The sequence below is a fragment of the Rhinolophus sinicus genome, linkage group LG11 (genome assembly GCF_036562045.2).
Source record: "Rhinolophus sinicus isolate RSC01 linkage group LG11, ASM3656204v1, whole genome shotgun sequence".
NCBI lineage: Eukaryota > Metazoa > Chordata > Mammalia > Chiroptera > Rhinolophidae > Rhinolophus > Rhinolophus sinicus.
This window is the reverse complement of record NC_133760.1, coordinates 5,752,402-5,777,584: the sequence shown is the minus strand read 5'-3', so window position 1 is coordinate 5,777,584 and position 25,183 is coordinate 5,752,402. Positions and strand designations below refer to the sequence as shown.

Genomic DNA, 25,183 nt, shown 5'->3' with positions numbered 1-25,183 from the left:
GCTCTGCTTGCGCTGTCTCTCTCCCTCTCTCTCTCTTTTTTTTTTTTTGCATTTGCACGGGATTGTGGGAGGAAGCGGAGCGCAGCCAGACACCCCGCCGCCCGCCCCCCCTTCCCCTCCCCCCTCCCCCAGCCGCCTTGTGCAAAGATGGCTGCACCGTGAGCGCAGAGGAGGAGGAGGCGGCGGCGGCGGCGGCGAGAGAGCGAGCACCCAGCGCCCGCACCCACCTCGGGGCCGCCCGGGACGCCCCCTTCTGAGCGCGCGCTTCCCCCTTCTCTCTTGCAAGCGCCGGGGCAAAGGCGGAGACAGCGGGGTCCCTCCTCCCCCCTTCCCTCAAGAGGGAACCCCCCTTCCCCCCTCCTTGGCTCGGTGGCTGCACCCCCTCCCTTGCCCGCCCCTCCGCCCCTGCCCCCTCCCTCCCCCGCCCGGGGCCTTCCCGGGCCTTCCGCGGCAGCAAAGAAAAATAGAGAGACAGAGAGACAGTGAGAGAGAAGGGAAAAAAAGAAGCAGCGGAGGGAGCGGCGGCGGAGGAGAGCGCGCGCGCGCCCCCTCCCTCCCTCCCTCCCTCCCCCTCCCCCCAATTTCCACCGCGGCCAATTCATGGACAGGAACTACCCCAGCGCCGGCTTCGGGGACCCGCTCGGCGCCGGGGCGGGATGGAGTTACGAGAGGTCAGCGAAAGCTAGGTAAGGAGCCGAGGGTGGTCTGGAGGAAGGGGCCAAGGGGTGGGGGCCAAGCTGGCCCGGGCCGGGCCCGCCCGGCGACGCGTGCATCGCAAACTCCCCTCCGGCTTGCAAGGGAGCGGCCTTCCTCGGTTTGCAACAACGCCGCCGCCCCAGTTTGCAAATTGCAAACTCCGCCAAAGCCAGCTCCGGCATGCAAAGGGAGAGATGCAGCGGGAAAATGGGGGTGCAAAACATTTTTGGAAGGAAAGGCCTTGGGAAGGTGGGAGGGACTGGCGAAGCAAGGCCTGGATATTCCCCCATCCTTGGATTCCCCGCTTGCTGACCCCTCCCCCCCGCGCCCCAGGCTCTACTCTTGCAAAGGTGGGAAGGAAAGGAGAATTAGAACGCAGACCTGGGGGGGCGCGCCCCCCCTCCCAGGTCCCATTGTTCCGGGACTGCGTGAGGCCGCGCGACTCGGGGCCCCCCCGAAATTCCGCGCGTATAGTGGGCATGGGGCCCCGCCCCCTTTCTAAGCTGGGTTTCTGAGTGTGTAAAGGGGGGGTCCTGGTATCTGAGACACGCCCCCTTTAATTCCCCACCCCCAAAGGCAGAGAGAATCCTAGTTTGTGGCGAGGAGTGAAGGGTTTGACCTCTCTGAGTCTGGGCCATGGATTGGGGCCGTTGCATGGGAAGATTCGGGTGTGTGGTTGTGTGTGTGAGGGTGGACTCTGTGCGTGCGTAGTTGGCAGCCTGTTCACCTGAGAATCTGCCCCTTTTCTCCTGTTTATTTGTGTCGCGCCTTCACTCTTCACCTGCCCGGGAACCATCCTCTCCCCACACACCTGGGTTTCCCGGCTTGGCTGGGAATGACCACACGTGTGTTAGTTCCATGTGGGACCCTTCGCTCTGTATCTTTCCTTCCCCACGGGTGAACTGGATACTCTGCACACATACTTGGCTTTGCTTGGGCGCATGCATTTGAACCTCAACCCCCGGGGATGGACGGTGTTCATGTTCGCACTTGTACCTGGTACTTTCCTATCCCTTCCCCATCCCACATCCCTGTCCTTTGGGGAACAATCTGCCTCTTGCTCCGGACTGACTTTGCACCACCCGATGAGGTTCAGGGCCTAAGTGTTCCCACGTGTCTGCAGAAGAAGCGGCGTCCATGCACACAGCTCTGGGGTAGGCCCAAGGGCCCAAGGGTAGTAGGTCCACATTTTCCTCTGACTCTAAACCCTTTCTGTTTGTCTCATCCTCGTGCATGTGTGTTTGTAAACGTGAGACTGTCTGGGCTCTATTTACTGGAAGTCAGGGCTCTTTACTGCTACTGGGGCTCGAGTGGGGACCATTTCTATGCCTCTTTAGTTGGGCACCCCGATTCCCTTGTCTTTCCTTTAGGGCCCAAGGTTCCTGGGATAATCCCCCACTCAGCTGGAAGATTCCCCTCAACTCCCCTGGGTATTGCTGAGTTCCCTTCTCCGAGGGCAGTTTCGGAGGATACCCTAACATATTCCCCTTCCCCCCAGCTTGGTCTATGGCAGCTCCAGGACCTCGCACCCCGAGACGGACATCTTGCACCGCCAGGCCTACGCGGCCCCCCACCCACTGCAAAGCTATGCCACCAACCACCACCCGGCAGGTACGGCCCCCGTCCCGCCCCGCCTGGGCTGGCCCTCCCGTCCGAGGCAGCTGATTGGCTGCTGAAAGTTCCACCCCTCCTAATTGGCCTTGCCCTGCGTCCTGGCCCACCCCTTGATAGCCCTCCTCTGATTGGTTGGTCTGAGGCTGCTTAATTTCACGCCGGATTCGTCCGCCTCGGTCTCTGGCCCCGCCTCTTTCGCTCCAATTGGCCTCATCCCCACAGCCCCCGAATCCCACCTTCTCTTCCAGGCTTTTCCGCCTCTCCAGCCCACCCCAATCACTTCCCTCTGGGCTTGCCCATTCTCTTGGCTCCTTGGTTTTCTGAATTCTTTTCTCCTGATTCCCATTCTTTCTGATTGGCTCTGACTTTTTGGACCTCCCCCTTTTCCTTAAGATTCGCCTACGGTATTACCTTATTCTCCCGCTGTGGCCCTGCCTCTAACGCTTCTGATTGGTTCCCTTCCTCTGACCCAGCCGCCCTCCTTCCTAGATGGACCTGCAATGAGATTTTGTAGTCCAATTTGATCCTTGACTTTTGTGGATGGCTCTTTTCCTTTTTTCCTTTCCATCTTTTTTTTCTGCATACTCTCACTTTGACTCAACCCCTTTTAACGTTTTCTCGGGTTCTTCCCAGTGGCTCCAGTCATCCCATTCCTTACCCTTGCTGTAATTGCCCAAATCCTTTGTTTTCCCCCACACCCCATAATGATTCCCTGCCCTTTCGCTCCCACTTCCTTCACTTCTGCATTTTTCTATTCCTTTGTCTACCTTTCTCTTTCTGGGCTCTCTGCCCTTAGGATTGCATTGCACCACATCCTGCTTACTGTCTTCTTAGCTTGTCTCTGCCCACTTTCTTCTCTTTGCATCTTCCCTTTTTTTTCTCTCTAACCCCTTTCCTGACCCAACTCTCCTTTGGCCTCTTCTTTTCCCTTTCATCCCAGCCCTATCCCCTACCTAGCTGACTCTACCACCCTGTTCCTGGCCAGGCCTCTCTGGACTCTTCGACACTGGCCTTCACCACGCGGGCTCAGCAGGGCCTGACGCCTCCGTCATGAACCTCATCTCGGCCCTGGAGTCCCGGGGCCCCCAGCCTGGCCCCTCTGCCTCCTCTCTCCTCTCCCAGTTCCGCAGTCCTTCCTGGCAAACAGGTAAGCTCATTGCCAGCTCAGGAGGGCCGGGGTGGGGCTGGTTTGTGGTCCAACCTGACCTACAGTCTCCTCCATCATCCCCAGCCATGCATACGCCAGGCCCCACGGAGCTCTTCATCTCAGGCGCCCTGCCGGGTTCCAGCACCTTTCCATCCTCCTCTGCCCTGTCGGCCTACCAGCACCCGGCTTCCTTCGGCAGCCGCCCCTTCCCAGTGCCCTCATCCCTCAGCCTCCAGGACCCCCCATTCAGTCCCCCAGCTAATGGGCTCCTGTCCCCTCATGACGTGCTGCACCTGAAGCCCTCGCAGGCACCCACGGTGCCCTCTTCGCTAGGCTTTGAGCGTCTGGCGGGGGGCAGTGTCCTGGGGCCCGCTGGTCTTGGCCCGGCCCAGACCCCTCCTTACCGCCCTGGCCCCCCAGACCCACCTCCACCTCCCCGCCACCTCCCAACTCAGTTCAACCTGCTGGCTTCCTCTTCTGCTGCTGCTGCCGCCGCCGAGCAATCCTCCCCACAGCTCTACAACTTCTCGGGTGCTGCCCCGGGCCCACCGCCACCCGAGCGGGCCCTACCCCGCCAGGACACCGTCATCAAGCACTACCAGCGGCCAGCCAGTGCCCAGCCCCCACCGCCCCCGCCACCAGCCCATGCCCTCCAGCACTACCTGAGCTGTGGAGGCAGCTACCCTTCCATGGGTCACCGGGCCAATCTGGCCTGCAGCCCCCTGGGTGGTGGGGAGCCCTCCCCAGGCGCCGGTGAGCCTAGCAAGGCTGGGCCAAGTGGAGCCACAGCTGGCGCATCGGGCAGGGCTGCGGGCCCTGAGGCAGCCGGAGGAGGTGGGGCAGGGGGTGGCGGTGGAGGTTACCGCCCCATCATTCAATCACCTGGTTATAAGACAGGCAAAGGTGGTTATGGAGCAGCTGCAGGTGGTGCCAACAGGCCCCCACAACCCCGTTCAACCGCCACACCCAAATGCCAGAGCCTGGGTGGGCCAGCAGCGGCCTATGGCACTGGGAAGGCCTCTGGGGCTGGCGGGGCGGGAGGCCAGGCTTATTCCCCTGGTCAGCCCCAGGGGCTTTTAGGACCCCAGGCCTATGGGCAAGGGTTTGGAGGGGGTCAAGCACAGGACTTGAGCAAAGGCCCTAGTTACTCAGGACCCCAACAGCCCCCCAGTGGCCCCGCGCCTCCTGGCCTAGCCACATGTCAGAGCTACTCCCCCGACCAGTTGCAGGGCCAGCTGTATGGGGTGCAGGGTGAGCCATACCCAGGGCCAGCTGCCCATTCCCAGGGGCTGCCCACGGCCAGCCCCTCACTCAGCTACAGTACTGGGCATTCCCCAGCACTCTCAGGCCACGGGGGTGGCTGGGGACCCAGCTCCCTGGGGGGTGGCGGAGAGGCCAGTCCTTCTCACATCATCCGTCCACTGCAGTCGCCACCTGCCCCCGGCCGCCAGCCTGGAGTTGGCTCTCCAGGAGCCCCTGGCAAATACCTGAGCTCTGTCCTGTCCTCAGCCCCATTCCTGGCACCCCCAGGAGCCGGCAGCTATGCAGGCGGAGCAGGTGGCTACAAGGGCAAGGGAGATGGCTCAGAGCTGCTGGCAGGCCCTGGGGGGCCTCCTGCTGAGCGCACGGAGGATGAGGAATTCCTCATCCAGCACCTCCTACAGGCGCCCAGCCCCCCGCGGACCTCAGGGGCAGGTGGCTTGGTGGGTGAAGATGGGGCGGCAGATGCCTCTAAGGGACTTGGGGGGAGTGGTGGGGCTGGGGGTCCCCCGGGTGCACCCTACGAGCTGGCCAAGGAAGACCCCCAGAGGTACCATCTGCAGAGTGTCATCCGTACCAGCGCCAGCCTCGATGAGGGTGCCACGGCAGCCCTGGAGCTAGGGCTGGGGAGGCTGAAGGAGAAGAAAAAAGGGCCAGAAAGGGGTGGCGAGACCCCCGAGGGGTTGGCCACCTCAGTTGTCCACTATGGGGCAGGTGCCAAGGAGCTGGGGGCCTTTCTCCAAAAGAGCCCCCCACCCCCACCTCCCACGGCCCAGCCTGCCCAGCCCACCCCCCATGGTCTCCTCCTGGAGGCTGGGGGTCCTGACCTCCCATTGGTGCTGCCTCCACCTCCCCCCCAATTGCTTCCCTCGGTCCTTAGCCATGCCCCCAGCCCGTCTTCCAGCACCCCCAAAGTTGGTGTCCATCTCCTAGAGCCAGCCACCCGTGATGGGGCGCCCCAGCCCCCGCCGCCACCTCCCCCACCCCCACCCCCCATGCCTCTCCAGCTCGAGGCCCATCTCCGCAGTCATGGGCTGGAGCCAGGAGCCCCCAGCCCCCGTCTGCGACCCGAGGAGAGCCTGGAGCCACCAGGGACCATGCAGGAATTGCTTGGGGCCCTGGAGCCGCTGCCCCCTGGGCCTGGTGACACTGGTGTAGGCCCACCTAACACTGAGGGCAAGGATCCCTCGAGTGCCTACCGCAGCCCCAGCCCACAAGGCACCAAGGCCCCCCGCTTCGTGCCACTCACCTCCATTTGCTTCCCTGATTCCTTGCTCCAAGACGAGGAGCGCAGCTTCTTCCCCACCATGGAGGAGATGTTTGGTGGCGGGGCAGCAGACGACTATAGCAAGGCCGGGCCACCTGAGGACGAAGGCGATCCCAAGGCGGGGACCGGACCACCTCCAGGTCCGCCTGCCTATGATCCCTATGGGCCTTACTGCTCTAGTCGGGCATCTGGAGCTGGGCCTGAGACGCCGGGCTTGGGCCTGGACCCCAACAAGCCGCCTGAGCTGCCCTCCACGGTCAACGCTGAGCCTCTGGGCTTGATCCAGAGTGGGCCACACCAGGCAGCCCCACCACCTCCGCCACCCCCTCCACCACCTGCCTCAGAGCCCAAGGGAGGCCTGACCTCACCCATCTTCTGCTCTACCAAGCCAAAGAAGCTGCTCAAGACGTCTTCCTTCCACCTGCTGCGGCGCCGTGACCCACCCTTCCAGACGCCCAAGAAGCTGTATGCCCAGGAGTATGAGTTTGAGGCTGATGAGGATAAAGCAGACGTGCCCGCTGACATCCGCCTGAACCCCCGGCGTCTACCCGACCTGGTGTCCAGCTGCCGCTCCCGCCCTGCACTCTCACCACTGGGTGATATCGACTTCTGTCCACCCAACCCTGGCCCCGATGGCCCCCGGCGCCGTGGCCGCAAGCCCACCAAGGCCAAGCGCGATGGCCCACCCCGGCCCCGAGGGAGGCCCCGGATCCGCCCGCTGGAGGTGCCCACCACTGGGGGGCCAGCCTCGGCCTCCACGCCCAGCGATGTGGCCAAGAAACCCCGGGGTCGGGGCCGAGGCCGGGGCAGGAAGGCTGAGGAAGCAGGGGGCACGCGGCTGGAGCCCTTGAAGCCACTTAAGGTGAGGGCGACTGGGGCCACATTTGAGGTTCTTGGGTATGATGGGGGATATGGTTTATGTTTCTAAAACCCGTGAGGAAATGAACCTAGGGGCTGGGATTCCAGGGTTCATCTGTTGGGAAGATCTGAGAATTGAAACTGGGGTCCAGAGGAGGGCAAGGGGCTGGAACTTGGGTTCTTAGGTTCTAGATCCTAAAGGACTAGCGATTGGGGGTCCTCGATTCCTGCATCTTGTGGGAAGAGGATCTGGAGCCCTGGACTCTGGGCTGTGAGCAAGGAGAGGTTAGTGAGTAATGAGTAGGGGACTCTAGTCCAGTCATTCTGGATTCTGAGAGAAGGGGTCTATGGGCTTGAGTTCTAGGATTCTACAGGTTGAGAGTCTGGGAATTTGGACTTTAGGGTTTTAAGTGAGTTGGGGCTAGGGGCCCTGCCTTCTGGATCTGAGGGAGGAGGGGACTTGAGGCCCCAGACTCACGGCCCTGACTCCCCCACTGCCCCCATATCTAGATCAAACTGTCTGTGCCCAAGGCCGGCGAGGGTCTGGGAGCCTCATCAGGTGACGCCATATCGGGCACTGACCACAACAGCTTGGATTCAAGCCTGACTCGGGAGAAGATTGAGGCCAAGATCAAGGAGGTGGAGGAAAAGCAGCCGGAGATGAAGTCTGGCTTCATGGCCTCCTTCCTGGACTTCCTCAAGTCAGGCAAGCGCCACCCACCGCTCTACCAGGCTGGCCTGACGCCCCCGCTTAGTCCCCCCAAGAGTGTGCCACCTTCTGTGCCGGCCCGAGGCCTGCAGCCCCAGCCTCCCACTGCCCCCACCGTGCCACACCCCCCACCCGCTGGCACCTTTGGGCTTGGGGGCGCATTGGAGGCCGCTGAGAGTGAGGGGCTGGGGCTGGGCTGTCCTTCGCCCTGTAAGCGGCTGGACGAGGAGCTGAAGCGGAACCTTGAGACACTGCCCTCCTTCTCCTCGGATGAGGAAGACTCTGTCGCCAAGAACCGGGACCTGCAGGAGAGCATCTCCTCTGCCATCTCTGCCCTTGACGACCCGCCCCTCGCCGGGCCTAAGGACACCTCCACCCCAGACGGGCCTCCCCTGACTGCTGAGGCTGCAGTCCCGGGGCCACCCCCTCTTCCTGGGCTCCCCAGTGCCAGCAGTAATGGCACGCCTGGTAAGCTCTGGGAAGATGTTCCCAGGGCAGGGCGGGGCTTTCCTGTTATTTGGGACACCAGCATGATTGAGCAGAGTATGCAGTATGTAAGGGACACTGTTTGCGTTCGATGATGTAGATATGCATATTTACGGAGATAACTTCCTGATGAGAGCAAACAAGTGTTTTGAGAAAGCGGCATCTTTTTCTAATTTGCCCACACATGCTAAGTGGACTGGCAGGGGCCCCAAAGAGAGCACTGGGAAATGCTGGGGGACAAGGCAGGTTATAAGTGATGGTGACAGGTGGGTGATAGGGTACTCAGGGAGCTTTTAAAACTGGTAGGGGATCCAGGGTGTGAGAAGGGCTCTGGGAGTTAGGTGTGATGAAAGAAAGGTGTTCGGGGGGCAGAGAGAGACTTGGGGAGGATAGTTTAAAGAGAGACAGGAACAGTGACTAGTCAGATCTTACGGGGGGCAGGAGGGAAAGGTTGGGGGTATGGTCGAGTCTGGATGGGGTTCTGTGCTTCGGCTTCTGACAAAATTTAAGGGATTTTGATGGGGGAATAGAGGCATTGAGGGATGGAAGGTTTGGAGGGCATTGGGGACAGTTAATGAAGGGGCTTGAGGGATCAGAAGAATCTTAAGGAATGGAGAGGTCTTCTGGGGGGGTTGTAGAATGGTGGGAAACTGAGGAAAAGAGAAGGTGTGACGCTGAAGGGAAGAGATGAACACCAGAGGGTCCTAAGCAGAGTGCAGGTTCTGTTGTAATGAGTGGGAGAGCGTGCCTTGGAAGGATCTGGAGGATTCCTAACTAAGGACAGAAGGATGGAGAAGAAGCAGTTTTAGTAATCAGGAGAGATTTCAAGGTGTTAGATGGGGTGTTAATAAAAACCCATGAGAGGAGAAAGAAGGGCATTCATCACTGCGAGAGTGGAGAACAGGCCAAGGAAAGACAAGGAAGGGCTTGGATGGAGGAAGACGAGACCTCTGCGCAGAAAACGAGGAGGTAGAGGCACAGAGGGAACGATTTTAGAATTAGGAGGAACATTAAGGAATGAGATAAGGAATGAGAGGTAAGAGCCGGACAAGGGCATGGAGTCAACAAACAGACACTTCAGGATTAAAGTGGGTATTAGGATGCGAGATGGATTTCTCGAGGCTCAGAGTAGTGCTGGAGCTGGGAAGGAGTCTCCCGAAGGGATTTTGGTGTGGCAGAGAGCTTTAGGGATTGAATGGTGATAAGGGGCTATTCGCACAGGAAGGGACATTCAGATTCAGGAGCTAGGGATGGTGAATGAGAATTTGGGAACTCGGAGGCACATCAGGGCAGGACAAGGAGCTTTGTAGGGGACTCCTGGTCTTAGCGAGGGGGTGGGGGAGCGACACATTGGGCAATGGTATTGGGACACAACTACACTAAGAGATGGGGCCTTTGGAGGCTGGGGGGAGACAGCAAGGAACAGAGTAATGTGTTTGGGGAGGAAGGTTGATTAGGACATTGGAGAGAAGTTAAAGGGACATGATCTTCCTGTGGTGTCTGGGAACAGGGATGGGTATTGAAGACGAGTGGGGACAAAACAGGTGAGCAGGGTCAGACAAGCTTTAAAGGAGGAGCAAGGGCAATGGAAGAGGAATAGGGAGATGAAGGGGGATTTGGGACAGAGATGGGTGGTGGCTGAAGACTCAGTTGGATCAGGAGGGATGCTGGGGTGCAGGATGGGAAGGGGTGTGTTGGAACCCCATGAGGAGACTGGGAAAGGGGTGGGGACTTGAGGGATGTGCAGGGATGTTGATCAGCAGCAGGTTGAAGCTCTGGGAGATGGTGTAGGGGCTTCCAGCCATGACGCTCCTCTCACCCCTAGAGCCCCCACTGCTGGAAGAGAAACCCCCACCCTCTCCGCCACCTGCCCCGACGCCCCAGCCGCCACCCCCGCCGCCAGCCCTGCCCTCGCCTCCCCCTTTGGTGGCTCCAGTGCCCAGCTCGCCACCTCCGCCACCTCCACCGGCCCTGCCTTCACCGCCCCCGCCAGCCACCGCCCTGCTGGAGGAGCCCGCTGCCCCATCCCCCGAGGACCCCGAGCCGCCTGACGCCCGGCCCCTGCACTTGGCCAAGAAGCAGGAGACAGCAGCGGTGTGTGGGGAGACAGACGAGGAGGCTGGCGAGAGTGGCGGGGAGGGCATCTTCCGCGAACGTGATGAGTTTGTCATCCGCGCAGAGGACATCCCTTCCCTCAAGGTGAGTCCCTTGCGTATGCCCCAGGATGGGCCCGTTAGCCTGTTAGATTTGGTCCCTTGAGTATTAAGCACCTGGAGGATGATAGGGTTGCAGGTGCAGTAATGGCTAAGAGAAGCCATCAGAAACGGTAGAGCTGGCTTGCTGGAGCAGTGGAGGACACGCCAGTCTCTGAGATGTTATTTGTGTGTACATTACCTATAAATAAGATAAAACAATTGTTAACCGTTTATTGCAGATATTCAGCGTTAATAGTAAGGAGCAAAGCAAGTGAGGGTCTGGTCTTGTGGACCTTCTAATTTGATGGCACAAGCTGAGAGAGACAGCTTTTGTGATTTGTGCCTAATGGTGAAAATATGAGTTAACATACCTATGAATACACATACATCACCTGTAAATGTAATAATGGCCAATGGTTTGGGAATGCTTGTATGTCTGGCACATCTTAAACATATTATGCAGGTCAGCCCATTCACTACTTCCACTTACTTCACACCAGAGATTGGCAAACTCTGCCCCCCTGGGCCAAATGCTGCCCATTGCCTGTTTTTATAAAGTTTTATTGGTACACAGCTACGCCCCTTCATTTACATATCATCTGGCAGCTTTCTCCTTATAATGGCAGAGTGGGGTTGTTTCAGCAGAGCTGGCCCACAAAGCGAAAAATATTTCCTATCTGCCCTGTTACAGATAAAGTTTGCTGGCCTCTGCTGTACTTGGTTCTTTGGACAGGTAGAACTGGATCAGAGGATTAATGAAAGTGTTTGACAAGGGTAGGTGACATCAGACACCTGTGTAGTGCTTCTTGCAGGGCATGAGGCAGAGCGAGTACTTGGTAGGTCAGCAAGCCATTATCACCCTGATGGTGACACCGAAGGTTAAGGCCGTTCTCCATATTTGTCGCTGTCACTGACTAGGTATTGACTACGGGGAACTGTGTTCAGCCCTTGATGTATGTTATCACAGTTTAAATTAATCTTAGGTGTTGTTTCTTCTAAAGTACAGATGGAGAAATTGTGGGGTGAATTAATTATAAGGATAGTGACTATTATTACACTTTTTTTTAAGTGTGTTTTGTGAGATGAATTTAATATGGTGCAGAGCAAGCAGGATAATAGGACTGTATATACCCATTACTCAGCTTCCACCATCGAGACCTCCTGGCTTGTCCTGCTTCTTCTCCTCTCTGGCACATTCTGCCCCCCTGCCCCACCCTACCAACCCCAGACATCATATCTTTTCACTCATACTTTATCATCTTTTTAGTATGACATTTGATCCATGCAAAAGAACAGTCATAAGAGATACATGTTATAATGCAAAATGCTGGAATGAACACTCATGTCCCATCAACACCCAGCCAGCAACCAGAACATGCCCAATGCCTCAAGTCTCAGGTGTCTGTCCACTCCCTGACCAGTCCTTCTGTGTCTTCCACAGTCATACTCACTCCCATAGTGCCTTTTGTACCTTATTTCGTTTTAACTTTACAACTTAAGAGACTGAATTGGCCAATCAGCCTGGGACAGGCAAGGAAGATGTTCAACAAACAGCAATGATAGGAATCGCTACTGACTCCTCAGGGGACAGGACTTGGAGCATGTCACAGTTGAAATTGTGTTTGATCTTTTCCCCCCCTTTAATTGTAATCTATATGTCCTACAAAGTTGATGGTTTTAACCACTTTTAAGTGTACTGCTCAGTGTCATTAAGTATCTTCACACTGTTGTGTAACCATCACCACCATTTGTCTGCAGGTTATGTCTTTATAATTACCTTCTTTTATAGGGATTATTATCCCCATTTTACAGGGAAGGAAATTGAGGCTCAGAGCGGTAAAATAGCCTTCCCAGGCTTTCACAGCTGGGACCCATTCCCAACTTTGCTTGTGCCACCCCACCCCCTGCCCTCACATACACACCGGAACCAGTGTTCTCGGCATCAGATGCAACCATTTTCTGTTAGTCTGTCAGACATTGACAATGAGAGCAGCCAGTGCTGCTGGGCAGCAAGCACTGGGACAAACGAACGGGGCTCTGGGGCAGGGACTGGGACTCCCAATTTACAGATGAGGAAATTCACGTTCAGAGAGAGGGAATCATTCTGCTGGTGGATGCCGAGCCAGGATTGGAGCCAGGGCCATATGATACCACCTCCCAGTTGGCACAGGGCAGGGGAGGGGACCGGGCAAGGACTCAGATGCTTAAAATACAACACGAGTGTGCGTTATAATGGGGGACACAGCCCAGGGTCTGAGCCACCAGAGCAGATGTTGGGGACTCATTCCTGTGCCTGGAGCCAGGGCTGGCTGGCGGTATGGCTGTTGAGAGCGCAGCATTGCCTGTAAACCTGACTGGCTTGGATCTCTGCCACTTCTGAGTTGGACTGGTGTCGAACATTCCTGAGCCTCAGTTTTCTCATCTATAAAATAGGACTGATAATATTAGTACTTCCTTCATGCAGCGTGAGGACTCGGGTAATATGGTTTGTCAAGTGCTCTGACTGTGTGGGGTACATAGAAGGTGCCCTATAAACTTTGCTTCAGTTATTCAGCTCGGTGATATTGGGCAAATCTCTGGTGTAGAGCTTGGCAAAGATTTTCTGTAAAGGGCCAGATAGTAAATATTGTAGGCTTTGCAGACCACTTAGGATCTCTGCCACATATTCCAGTTTTTTTTCTTTTTTCTTTTTTATAGTCTTTTAAAAACACAGAAACCATTCTTAGCTCTTAGATCTATAAAAATGGGCCATGGGCCAGAGTTTGTCATAGAACAATGACAGTCCAATAGAAATATCATACGAGCCATATACATCATTCTTGGATCCGCATTTTTAAAAAGTTAAAAGATGAATGAGATTAGCCCCAGGAATGTCTCTTCTTTAACCTAGCATATCTAAAAATATCATTTAATCATGTAATCAGTATAGAAAAAATTAATGAGATGTTTTACAAATTTCTTTTTTGCATTCCAAGTCTTATGAGTGTATTTTACACTCATAGAGCGTATCGATTCAGATCAGCTGCATTTCAAGTGCCATGTGTGCTGGGGGGATGCTGAACTGGACAGTGCAGACTTAGCCTGCACTCGGCTTCAGCCTCCCCATCTAGATTATGGGAGTGATGATATTAACCCCCAGTTCTTGGGGATGTTGAAGATTTAGCAGGATATAAACTCTGAGCATGTAAGAGTTTGTTGGATGGTGAAAAGTATGAGGAAGACGGTCCAGGCAGAAAGAACAATCTGTGCAAAGGGCCTGTAGTTAGGGAGAGCATGACATGTTTGTGATGTGCAGGGATGCAAGGGGTTGAATGGCTGGACAGTCAGCACCAAGGCTGGGAAGGTGGGCAGGGGCTAGATCATCCTGGGGTGAGATCATAGGGCACCTGCTTGAGAATCTGCTCTGGGTTGTCTGGCCACTGCTAGAGGCCCTGGCCAACAGGAATGTGGCTGGGGGGGGGGGGGGTGTCTGGTCCTGATGACAGTCTGTCCACTGCCTCAGTTCTGTGACAGTGACTTCTCTGTTAGTGGACCTGCAGCTTTCTTCTTAACACCAGGCTGGGTGCTTCAAGCTTACTCACATCCTGCTGCTTACTGCCCTTGTCTCAGCTTGTCACAGTTCAAATTCCCAGAAGAGACTCTGATTGGTCCAGCTCAGCATTTCGGGTTGAGATGAGGTTTGTGATTTGGCTGTTAATTGGCTGCACCTGGTCAGCTCTCCTCCAGTCAGCTCTATGGCAGGGACTGTGGGTGGGGCAACTTCCCTAGTAAGTAGAAGTGGGTGTGGTTGATGGTATGTTTGACATGAGGAGAGGCAGGAAGGACTTGGCTTTGGGACTATCTGGCCCTGGTTGAGGAGCTGGCAAGGATGATTGCCAGGTGATTGGGTCTGATGACTGGGGTGATGCTGGGGATCCTGGGAGGAAGAGTTATTTGTGGGAAGATGTCAAGCCCTATTGGGATGTGGTGAGCCCAGGGGCCTGAGTGCAGCTAGAGAATCAGCCGGCCCCTTGAAGAACGCAGATCAGCAGTGGGAGGAGACAGGTGGGGGTAGTCTACCCTGGCTGGGGCGATGCTCTGGTGGATTTCTCAAAGGTTTCTGAGAACTACAACAGGATGTATCCTGTTCACATTGAGAGGGAAAAGGCACCCCTGGTGGGTGACCCTGCATGTGAAAAGCCTGGAGATCAGAAAGTCTGGGGCTTGATTGCTGAGCTTTGAGGGGTCTGCATGGCACGCTGGGCAGAGCCAGCAGAAATGAGAGGAAACTGAGACACAGTCTGTCTGTGCAATGCTATGGAATCTGCATTGGGGGCCCTGGAAGGTTTTGGAGCAGGGCACGATGTAAATGGACTTTTTAAAGTCCTTGAAAAGGATTTGAAATGGACTTTTCAATCCTTGCGCCTCTGGGAGCCAGGAGGGCAGACTGAGAACCGTGGTATCCAGGAGGAAGGCACTTGGAGTTGGGACACCTCCATCCCTCTCTTATTCTTCCTCACCCTTGTATGAGACTTCAGGCAAGAGCTTTTTGGACCTCATTTTCATCAGATTATTCTAACCTCTTCTTTGTGTTCCATTGGTTGATCTAAGGGACATGAAAAATCATGGATGTGAAAGCAGTTGACCCAAAACCAAGAGTAGTTAGCCAATACCTGGCATACAGGCTTCAATGTTGCAGCTGCGGCCAGTGGCAGACATCACTAATTGATCCCAGCATTTGCTCCCACTGAGCCTAGTACTCAGGGAAGCCATGATCAATCAATTGGAGTTATCATCTGAATTCTGTTTTATTACTTGACAATTCTCTGAATGAAGGGACTGCCCCTTATTCATCTCTTGGTTATCACAATGCCCAGTGCACGTTTCCCTTTATGTTCTTATTCTTTACTTATCTGTTCCTGTCAGTTGCTCTTTTCTAGAGCCATGGCTGTCATATGCTTTCCATGGCAGTCCTGGTCTTCACCCAGGCACTCGTGGAAGGGGACATGGTCCTTCCAGCACTCATTTAGGTGTCACTTCTTCCAGGAAGCATTCTTGGATTCAGATTAAGTTCAGGGTCCTTCTATCGTGTTTCCCCGAAAATAAGACCTAGCTGGACCATCAGCTCTAATGCATCTTTTGGAGCAAAAATTAATATAAGACACGGTCTTATTTTAATATAATATAAAACTGGGTAATAATATAATATAATATAATATCCTTTCTTATTTTAATATAAGACCGGGTCTTATATTAATTTTTGCTCCAAAAGATGCATTAGAGCTGATGGTCCGGCTAGGTCTTATTTTCAAGGAAACACGGTAGGCTTCTGGAGCATCCACCATTAGCACATTTATTACTTGTGCTGTTATTTTTTGTGCCGTGCCTGGCTTAAAAAAACAACACTGCTCACTCCCCGAGATCAGATGCTGGGTCTGACTCACAGCCATCAGTTCCCAGCCAGGGGCACACACGCCTCGGTGAGGGGGTGAGGGTCTGAGCATTGTCAGAGGAGTGGAGATGGGGGAACCTTTCTTGCACCACGTCCTGCCCTACTGTGGATAGGCTGATGAAATAAATGGTCTCAGGTAACCTGTCACCTGTCTGTTCTTGGCATAAGTCACCACCTCACCCTGCTGTGTTTATTTGCTTGTCTCTCTTGTTGTCTCTGTAATGAAAACCCCATAAAAGGCTTTGTCGATCTCGTTCACTGCTGTACCCCAGGGCCCAACATGGTATCTAGAAAATGATGGGTCAGTGCTCAGGTTTTGTCATTGCTTTGAGTTATGTGGGAGACTTGTTACCATCACACAGTAAATCTGTATAGCTGAAACCTTGTAGCCCAAGAATGAACGGCTGGATTGAATCATTGGCTAAGCCGTAGGAGGACAGGGCCAGACTCCAGCTGCATCGCCAGGACTTAGAACATCATGAGGCCAAAAGATATCTGTCAGCTGGATATTCGTTGATCCTTATTCATGACGATGCGTTTCTGTGAGGGGGTGTAGAGGGAGTTCAGAGGGCCAGGAATTGGGGGGGTAGGGACAGAAATTGGGGCTGACCCTGCCAGCCTCGCTGTGCTCCTCCTCAGCTGGCGTTGCAGACGGGGCGTGAGCCCCCACCCATCTGGCGAGTCCAGAAGGCCCTGCTACAGAAATTCACCCCAGAGATCAAGGATGGGCAGCGACAGTTTTGTGCCACCAGTAATGTAAGCCTGCAGAGGGCAGCAAGGACTTGGGTCCGGGTGGGGTGTTTGGAATCTGGGGTCCCCTCACACATGGCTCTGATTCACCTTTGGTCTAATGTGTGTCCAGCTCTGGTGGTGGCCCAGGGTGGGTTGGGAAACTTGGGTGTTGGGCCGCCTGGGGAGGGGGGTAGTGAAGGAGTTACATGTGTGCCCTGTTCCCTCCACAGTATTTGGGATATTTTGGGGATGCAAAAAACCGGTACCAGCGCCTTTATGTAAAGTTCCTGGAAAACGTGAACAAGAAGGATTACGTGAGGGTCTGTGCTCGGAAACCCTGGCACCGGCCCCCAGTGCCTGTCAGGTACCATGGGGACTGGGGGTCAGGTGATAGGCAGGGCCAACAGGCAAGGGGATGAAACACATAAGAGGGGAAATAGAGTCAAGAGGCTGGGACAGAGGGCATGGGATAGAAAACCAGAGAGAGAGAGAGAGAGAGAGAGACCCTGAGGTGGGGGGACAGAGACATGGAGGGTGGGGAACAAAGACCAAGAGAAAGATGGAGACAGGCCCAGAGTAGGGGGGACAGACGCAGAGAAAGAAGACAGCACCTTGGTGTGAGAGAAGCTTGTTCTATGCTTAGAGCTATGGGCTAGTCGGGGGGGAGGGGGGTCCCAAGGAGGAGACCTTGGGTTTCTTGGGAGCTGCTGACTGTGATCTCCTCTGTTCCTGTCCAGACGCTCCGGGCAGGCCAAGGGCCCTGCGTCAGCCGGGGGCAGCTCTGCTCCTCCCCCCAAGGCCCCAGCACCACCTTCTAAGCCTGAGACCCCTGACAAGACGACATCTGAGAAGCTCCCAGAGCAGATGCCTGAAACGGTCGTGCCCGAGCCCCCTGTCCCTGAGAAGCCATCCCCACCACGGCCTGTTGAAAAGGAAAAGGAGAAGGAGCGAGTGACACGTGGGGAGCGGCCGCTGCGGGGTGAGCGGGGCACAGGTGGGCGGCAGACACGGCCTGAGCGGAGCCTCACCACAGGACAACCCGCTACCTCCCGACTGCCCAAGGCCCGGCCCACCAAGGTGAAGGCTGAGCCACCCCCCAAGAAGAGGAAGAAGTGGCTAAAGGAGGCAGCAGGCAATGCCTCAGCAGGCGGGGGCCCACCAGGCAGCTCTTCGGACTCAGAGTCATCCCCCGGAGTGCCCAGTGAGGATGGTGAGGCCCTTGGCAGCCACAGAGCTGGTGGGGAGGCTTGGGAAGTGACTGGGGCCTTCAGAAGGAGACATGGGTGAAGGCAGTCTGGAGGGCTCCAGGTAGTGTCAGCAAAACAGTAACCATAATAGTAAGTCAAGTGAAAATACTATCAATAGCTAACGATTATGTGGTACCTAACTATATGACAAACTGTCCTCTAAGTTCTTTATGCATATTAACTTTATAATTTTCACAGTAGTCCTAGGAAGTAGATAGTACTATTATCCTTATATACAGCTGAGGAAACTGAGGCACCAAGAGAGTGCAGCATAACTGGGATGTGGCATCCCACCCCAGTTGGAATGCAGCCAGCAGAGCCTCAGGCTCCATTTTTCAACGCTGTACTGTTTTGTCTCAGAATATGCAAGTTCTGAGGGCCGAGAAAGATGGGGGACCAGCATTTATCCTCGAGGCCCAAAGATAGTGGTGTTTCTCGTGACTTGCTGGGCAACTCCAGAAAAGGGGCATCGCCTCTTTGTGCCTTAATGACCTCACCTGTACAATGGGTTAATAATAGATAAAGCACATAGGAGGATGCTTTCCCTCCGTAGTAGGCATCAGATGTAAGCTCCATTGCTTAGATTGATGTCTGGTTTATGATGACAGCAACAACAAAAATATATATACATACACATATGTAAAATAAATATAACGGCCAACATATTAAGTGCTTACCAGGTACCAGGCATCATTTTAGGCATTTTACACATGGCTCATTTTATCTTTACATAAACCCTGTGAGGTAGGTGCTATAGGATTATCTTTAATTTTAAAGATGAGAAAACAGGCACTGGGAGGTGACATAACTTGCTCAAGGTCACACTGTTTCAGGTATAGTGCAGGGGTACCTGTTTTAACAGAGACTATAAACATATAAATAGTTTCAGACAAAACCCTGATGTATGTGGAAGGTCATGAAGAATAAGAGACTCTTCTCAAGGTTGTCCGGGTTCCCAGTTTCTTTTCCTCTTGTTGCTCTGCCATCCCCCAGTTATGCTGTCCTCAACCACATGGTCAGAGGTACCCCAGCAGCCCCATAGGTACAGTCCTGCCAGTAGGAAGGGCAGGGAAATGGCTCCTCATTCCTTTTAAGTGCCAGCTCTGTGTGGGCGTGGCCTACAGCCCGACTTCTCATATCCCATTAGCCAGAACTAGTCATGTGGCCAAACCTAGCTGCAAGGGAGCCTGGGAAATATAGTCTTTTAACTGGGCAGGCCGTGCTGAATCAGGCCAGGTGGAAGCAGTTGAAGCTGGTACAGAAAAGTATGGCAAAGGAGGAGGTTTACCAAAGACCTAGATTTGCAGGTCTTTCCTTCTCTGGCACTCAATTTGTTTTTCTTTTTTCTTAAATAAGTTTACATATCTAATTCACATACCGTATATTTCGCCTATTTAAGATGTATAATTCATTGGCTTTTAGTATAGTCATAGAATATGCTCATCTCAGCGATCAATTTTAGAACATTTTTCATTACTCCAAAAAGAAAACGTGCAGCCTTTGTCTATTACTCCCCTTTCTCTCCTCCCCCCAGCTCTAAGCAACCAGTAATGTACTATGTCTATGGATTTGCCTATCCTGGACATTTCATATAAGTGAAATTATACAATATGTAGTTTTGTGATTGGCTTCATTTAGTGTAATGTTTTTGAAGTTCATCCGTGTTGTAACATCTACCGTGTTCCCCCGAAAATAAGACCTAGCCGGACAATCAGCTCTAATGCGTCTTTTGGAGCAAAAATTAATATAAGACCTGGTCTTATTTTACTATAATATAAAACCAGGTCTATATAATATGATATAATGTAAGACCGGGTCTTAACATTAATTTTTGCTCCAAAAGATGCATTAGAGCTGATTGTCCGGCTAAGTCTTATTTTCGGGGAAACACGGTATCAGTGCTCCATTCCTTTTGGCTCAATAATATTCTATTGTATAAATACATGACATTCTGTTTATCCATTCACCAATTGATGGACATTTGGGTTGTTTTCACTGTTTGGCTATTGTGAGTAATGCTGCTATGAATATATGTGGACAGCCATGAATTTTCTCAGCCAGGGAAATGGGGGAACTGAACTCTACACTACTAGGGGAACATGTGCCCTGTCAAGGGTCAGTATCTTTCTCTGGGTCTGTGTCTGTCGCCCCTTGCCCATTTGACCAGGAACCCATCCAGGGCAGGATGAGTCTGACTCACGTTGGGGTGCCCTGAAGGCTTCACCCAGCCCCGGAGGCCTCAGAAACAATCCTCTTGCTTGTGTAAGACCAGCCACCCTGGTCCACGTGCTTGAAGCTGATGCTCTCTCCTCTCTTATATTCACAATGAAAGTTCTAGAAAGAAGCTACAGTGTTGTCCTCGCTCCCTCTTCCCTTTAGTTTACTCCGAGCCAGCTTCCTCAGCCCCTTTCTGAAATTGTATATTGAGCTTCTGTGGGGTCCCAGCAATGAACAAAATAGACAAAAATATGTGTCCTCATGGGAGCTCCAAAGTCTAGCCAGGGGAGTCAATCAGATAAATATGTTATGTAATAGAATACAAAGCAATATGAAAAACCATCAGTGTAAGGTTGGGGAGGATTAAAGGCAGTTAAGAAAAATAAATCCAGTAAAGGGTTATCCAGGCTGCATACTGAGTGATATTTTCAGGGAAGGGAGGGAGTTGGGGAAGGCTTCTGGAAATGACATTGGAGCAGAGATCTGAACACATCAGGGTCATGTGACTGGGGGAGAGAACATTCCAGGCTGGGCGTGTCTGAGGATCAGGAAGGAGGCCAGTGGCTGGAGTGAGTAAGAGGAGAGGGTGAGAAATGAGGACAGAGAAGGAACAGGAGCAGATCTTAGAGGAACAAGGGGCCTGGGGCTTTGTGGCCCCACTGGTAGGATTTTACCCTGAACAAGACAGGAACCATAGGTGGATTTGGGCTGAGGTCTAACAGGGTCTGACTCCCACGGCCAAGTAGTCTCTTCAACCCCTTGAAACAGCTGTCACCAAGGACCCTCCATATAGATAAATCAAGTGGACATTTCTCATACTTCTTCCTTAGGGACATTTTGGGGCCTTCACATGGCCCTCCTGCTTCGCTTTTCTCCCCGACGCTCCTTGTGTTTCTTGTGGGTGTCCCTCAAGTCCTGTCCTTGGCCTTGTTGCTTCTCATTCTCTACCTCTCTCTTGGCAGGCTTCCACAACTGTCCAGTGAGCCTCAGGCTTGTTTCTTCCCCCTGGCCACCCTCCAGGCCTTCCCTGCAAACCCCCTCCCTCCAGTTCCCACTGAGCTCCTTGTCCTAGATTCCCTATCTCAGGGACAGCCCCACTGACTACCCAGTCACCAGGCCAAACCCTCCAGGCACCACCCTTTGCTCTCTTACCTCCACAATTTGGAAGCCCCCATCCCTACCCCTCCTGTCCTGACTGTCCCATCCCCTCTGCTCTTTCCCACAGCCCTGGCCCTCCTGCTCTCTTGATCTCTATATCCTGTCCTTACTGCCCTGCTCCAGCCTCATTCTCTCTTATCTGGTCCATTGTCCTGACCTCTGCTCTCACCCATCCAGTCTGTCCCCCACATGGCCTCAGAGGGGTCTTTCTAAACACATCCTTACACCTTCCCTTTTCACAGTCCTCCCATGGCTCCTTGGTGCCCTCCAGGAAAAGCCCTTGCCCTTTCCGTCTCTCACTGGAGACCCTGCGTGGTCTGGTCTGCACTGATATGTGCATGTCCTATCTCCTCCCTCAATCTTGCCCTTTGTGATCTGATCTCTCTGACTTGATTCACGGGTTTGGAAACCAACTATGCTACTTCTCTAGACTTTATTGAAGCTGCACTGAACTAGTCAAACATGAAGTTAACTGGTCTGGAATGCTCTTTCCTATCACTCAAAACTCAGTTCTTGTGCGACCTTGAACAAGCCTTCCCAGACTTGCCAGGCTGAACTCGTCACTGCCTGTGATCTGCCATTAGATCACGTTGAACTGGTGCTTGTCAGTCTTCCCCAGCGGACTTGGGCCTCTGGGAGAACAGGGGTTTCTCTCTAGGTCCTTGGTGCTTAGAACACTCTCTGCCACACAGGCAGCCTCAGAAGAAGTTGGAATAATGAGTTCATTTTTTCCCCCCAGAGCGGGCAGTACCTGGGCGTCTGCTGAAGACCCGGGCGATGCGGGAGATGTACCGAAGCTACGTGGAGATGCTGGTGAGCACAGCACTTGACCCGGACATGATCCAGGCCCTGGAGGACACGCATGGTGAGCTCAGGCCTGGGCAGAAAGGACCCAACCCTTCCTTTGCCCCGGTGCCTCATGGGGCTGTGGCTCTTCTGACACCCCCCTCCTCATCTTTCAGATGAGCTGTACCTACCGCCCATGCGGAAGATCGATGGCCTCCTGAATGAGCACAAAAAGAAAGTCCTGAAGCGGCTGTCGCTGAGCCCAGCCCTGCAGGTGCTTAGGGGGCCTCAGCAGAAGGTGTCTGGGTCCTAGAGATCAGGCATGGAGGAGACATGTACATATCAGCCACTGCGGTGGTCCCTAAAAGCATCTGGAGGGGACAGTCATTGGAAGGGTTGGGCTTGGCCAGCAGATAAGTTGAGGGCAGACCTGTCAAGAGGGGTCTCTGCATTGCCAGTAGCCCTGTAGGCCCAGAAGGAGGGTAGCTAGGATGGTGTGGAGGGGTCGTGAAGGTCTGAGGTGGGCCGTTGGGAAGGCCCAGCAGAGTGTGGTTATGGAGGGCGTTTGGGGCCTGCACCCAGCGCTCGCTTGGATTCTGATGGCTTCTCCGTTTACATACTGAAGGCTCTTCGAATCGCCATAAGTCACCTATGTAATTTCCTTCTGAAATGGCCTAGGGTTCTGGGATGGAATGTCAGGGCAGCTCTAGGAGTTCTGGGATAGAATGTAAATCTGGCTTCTGAGAATTCTGATGGGGGTGGTAGTGTGTTGCTAAGAATTTGGGGTTAGATTGCTAGGGTGACTCAATCCTGGAATGGAATGTTGGTCGACCCTGAATATTCTGAGGAGGCATTAGTCTAATTCTGAGAATTCTAGGATGGATTTTAGGCTGGCCATGTTGGGATGTTAGTCCGACTCAGAAAGTAGGGGACAAAATGTCAATGTAGTTCTAGAACTCTGGGTGGGATGCTAGGATGCCTCTTGAGAATTCTGGAATTGACTGTTAAGTGTGCCTCTGAGAAGTCTGAGGAGGATGTCACGCTACAGTTAAGAATTCCATGACAGAACACAGGTATATCTCATTTAATCACACTTCACAGATACCTGCATCTTTTCCAAACTGAAGATAAGACCCCCCACCAGCAAAATATTACAACTTGTAAAGGCTCAGAGGATGGTTAGCATTTTTAACAATAAAATATTTTTTAACGACAGAATGGCCATTGTATTTTTAGACAGACTGTTACTGCACACTTAATAAACTATAGTATAGTTTAAACATAACTTTTATGTGCACTGGGAAACCAAAACTTATGTGATCCCTTTATTGTGCCGTTTGCTTTGTTGTGGTCCGGGACCAAGCCTGCGATATCTTTGAGATGTGCCTGTAGTAGGATACTGCAGGTCTGAGGATTATGGGATGGAATGTTAGTCTGGCACCGGTGATTCTGGATTTTAGGCTGACTCTTATTAATGGAATTTTGAGTCCTGGGCCGGGCCACAAAGACCATGTGTAAGGGTCACCAAACAGGCTTAGGCTCCTATGTCCTTGAGGAGAGCAAGACTTCTAAGTTTCTCTTGATCTGCAGCCTGGAGGAAACTGAGGCATCTGCTGATTTGGGGAACTTGAGAACTGGGTGGTGGGTTTGGGGTGTGTGGGACCAGGAAGGTGTCCCCACTGACTCATTGTCCTCCCACAGGATGCCCTGCACACGTTCCCTCAGCTGCAAGTAGAGCAGAGTGGGGAGGGCTCCCCTGAGGAGGGGGCCGTGCGGCTGCGGCCTGCTGGGGAACCCTACAACCGGAAGACGCTCAGCAAGCTCAAGAGGAGCGTGGTCCGAGCCCAGGTGGGGCCAGGGTGGGGTGGGGTGGGCCGGGTGCGGGGAGGGGGGCTTCCCAGTGCTGGGCGTGGGCCTGAGGCTTCACCCCATCTACCCAGGAGTTCAAGGTTGAGCTGGACAAGTCCGGGTACTACACGCTGTACCACTCGCTCCACCACTATAAGTACCACACCTTCCTGCGTTGCCGGGACCAGGTGAGTCTACCTTCATCAAACCTTGCCTACGGTTCTGCCCCTCTCAGGCTCTTCCCTGGACCCAGGATTCTAGGCCCCCAGACCCTCACCCCTCAGGCCCAGGATTCTGGGCCCCCACCCCCCTCTCCCTGGGACTCTGATCTCTAGGCTTCCTACCTCCTCCCACTCCCATGCCCTGGTGGCCACCTACCCCAGCTCCATGTTTAACCCCTGCAGACCCTGGCCATCGAGGGCGGTGCTGAGGACCTGGGCCAGGAGGAGGTGGTCCAGCAGTGCATGCGGAACCAGCCGTGGCTGGAACAGCTCTTCGACTCCTTCAGTGACCTGCTGGCCCAAGCACAGGCCCACAGCCGCTGTGGCTGACCACACCCTGGCCTGGGGGCTGCCACCTCCTCCATGAACCGAGAATTGGGACAGAACTGTGTCCTTAGGCGCTAACCCCCAGGCCTTGTCGCCAGGGAAGGGGGGGGGTCACTGGTCAGGGTGTGTCCGTGCTGCCCCCACAGGGCAGGGTTCAGAGTTCGACTCCCCCCCTCTCCCAAGTCTCTCCACTCCCTCCCCATTCCTTCCACTGTCCGGTGTACAGAGAAATTATTTATATATATGTATAAATGTCTATTTAGTAACAGTTCCCCCCCCATTGCTCCACTCCCCCCCTCCATGGCCATAGCCTCTGCCCCCTCCACCTTGTACATAATGTATAGGAAAAGTCTATGTATGGTTGAAGGGGGGCGGGGCAGCTTCAGAGAGCTGGGGGACCCCTCCCCCCAAGCCCCCCTTACAGGCCAAGATCTTTGCTAAAGGCCATTCCCTCCCCAGGGCATTCGGCTTCGGGTGGGAGGGGGAAAATGCATCTTGTTAATTATTTTTAATCTTATTTATTGTACATACCTGGGGCGGGGGGCTGGGAGGTGGAGGGGGAAGAAGGGTCCCCTCCCTTTGCCCCTCCCACTCCTTTTCTACTGCGATTTGTCTGTGTCTCCCCCCAACACACACACCGCCCCCATCCCATTGTCGTCAGGATGTGGTTCTATTTTTTATCGGTCTCCCCTTCCCTCCTCCCTCTCTCTAACCCCTCTGCTCCCACCTCCCCACTACCCGTTGTCTCTTGCTCTTTCTTGGGCTTCTGTACAACTCAACTTGTACACACTGTGTACACACAACCAGCCAAACGAAAACCCAACGGCAAACACTTTATCAGCCGGCTGGAGTGGCTCTGTCCTGCGGCGTCTGGGTAGCCCTGGGGTGGCATGGGCACAGGGTCTGGAAATGGAAAGTGGATTTTCTGGAGCCCTAGGAGGTAGTTGGGCTGGGGTCGTTATATCCATTATGTCTCACTATGTA

At 54.0% G+C, this 25,183-nt stretch overlaps 1 protein-coding gene across 2 annotated transcripts; it reads left to right on the top strand.

Moving 5' to 3' along the window:
- Nucleotides 1–116: 116 nt before the first annotated feature.
- PRR12 (proline rich 12) lies at nucleotides 117–25,036 on the top strand. 2 transcript variants are annotated; one of them, XM_074316082.1, is made up of 14 exons: nucleotides 117–686; nucleotides 2,195–2,307; nucleotides 3,296–3,457; nucleotides 3,542–6,846; nucleotides 7,353–8,019; nucleotides 9,863–10,236; nucleotides 16,303–16,419; nucleotides 16,626–16,759; nucleotides 17,133–17,605; nucleotides 21,757–21,882; nucleotides 21,980–22,077; nucleotides 23,505–23,651; nucleotides 23,744–23,839; nucleotides 24,056–25,036. In XM_074316082.1, exons 1-14 carry the CDS (start codon nucleotides 601–603, stop codon nucleotides 24,200–24,202), a joined length of 6,045 nt encoding a protein of 2,014 aa, XP_074172183.1. In that variant the 5' UTR covers nucleotides 117–600; the 3' UTR covers nucleotides 24,203–25,036. The 2 variants fall into 2 exon arrangements, with proteins under 2 accessions (XP_074172183.1, XP_074172184.1); XM_074316083.1 differs by lacking the exon at nucleotides 117–686 and having other exon boundaries at nucleotides 3,251–3,457.
- The last annotated feature ends 147 nt before the right edge of the window (nucleotides 25,037–25,183 follow it).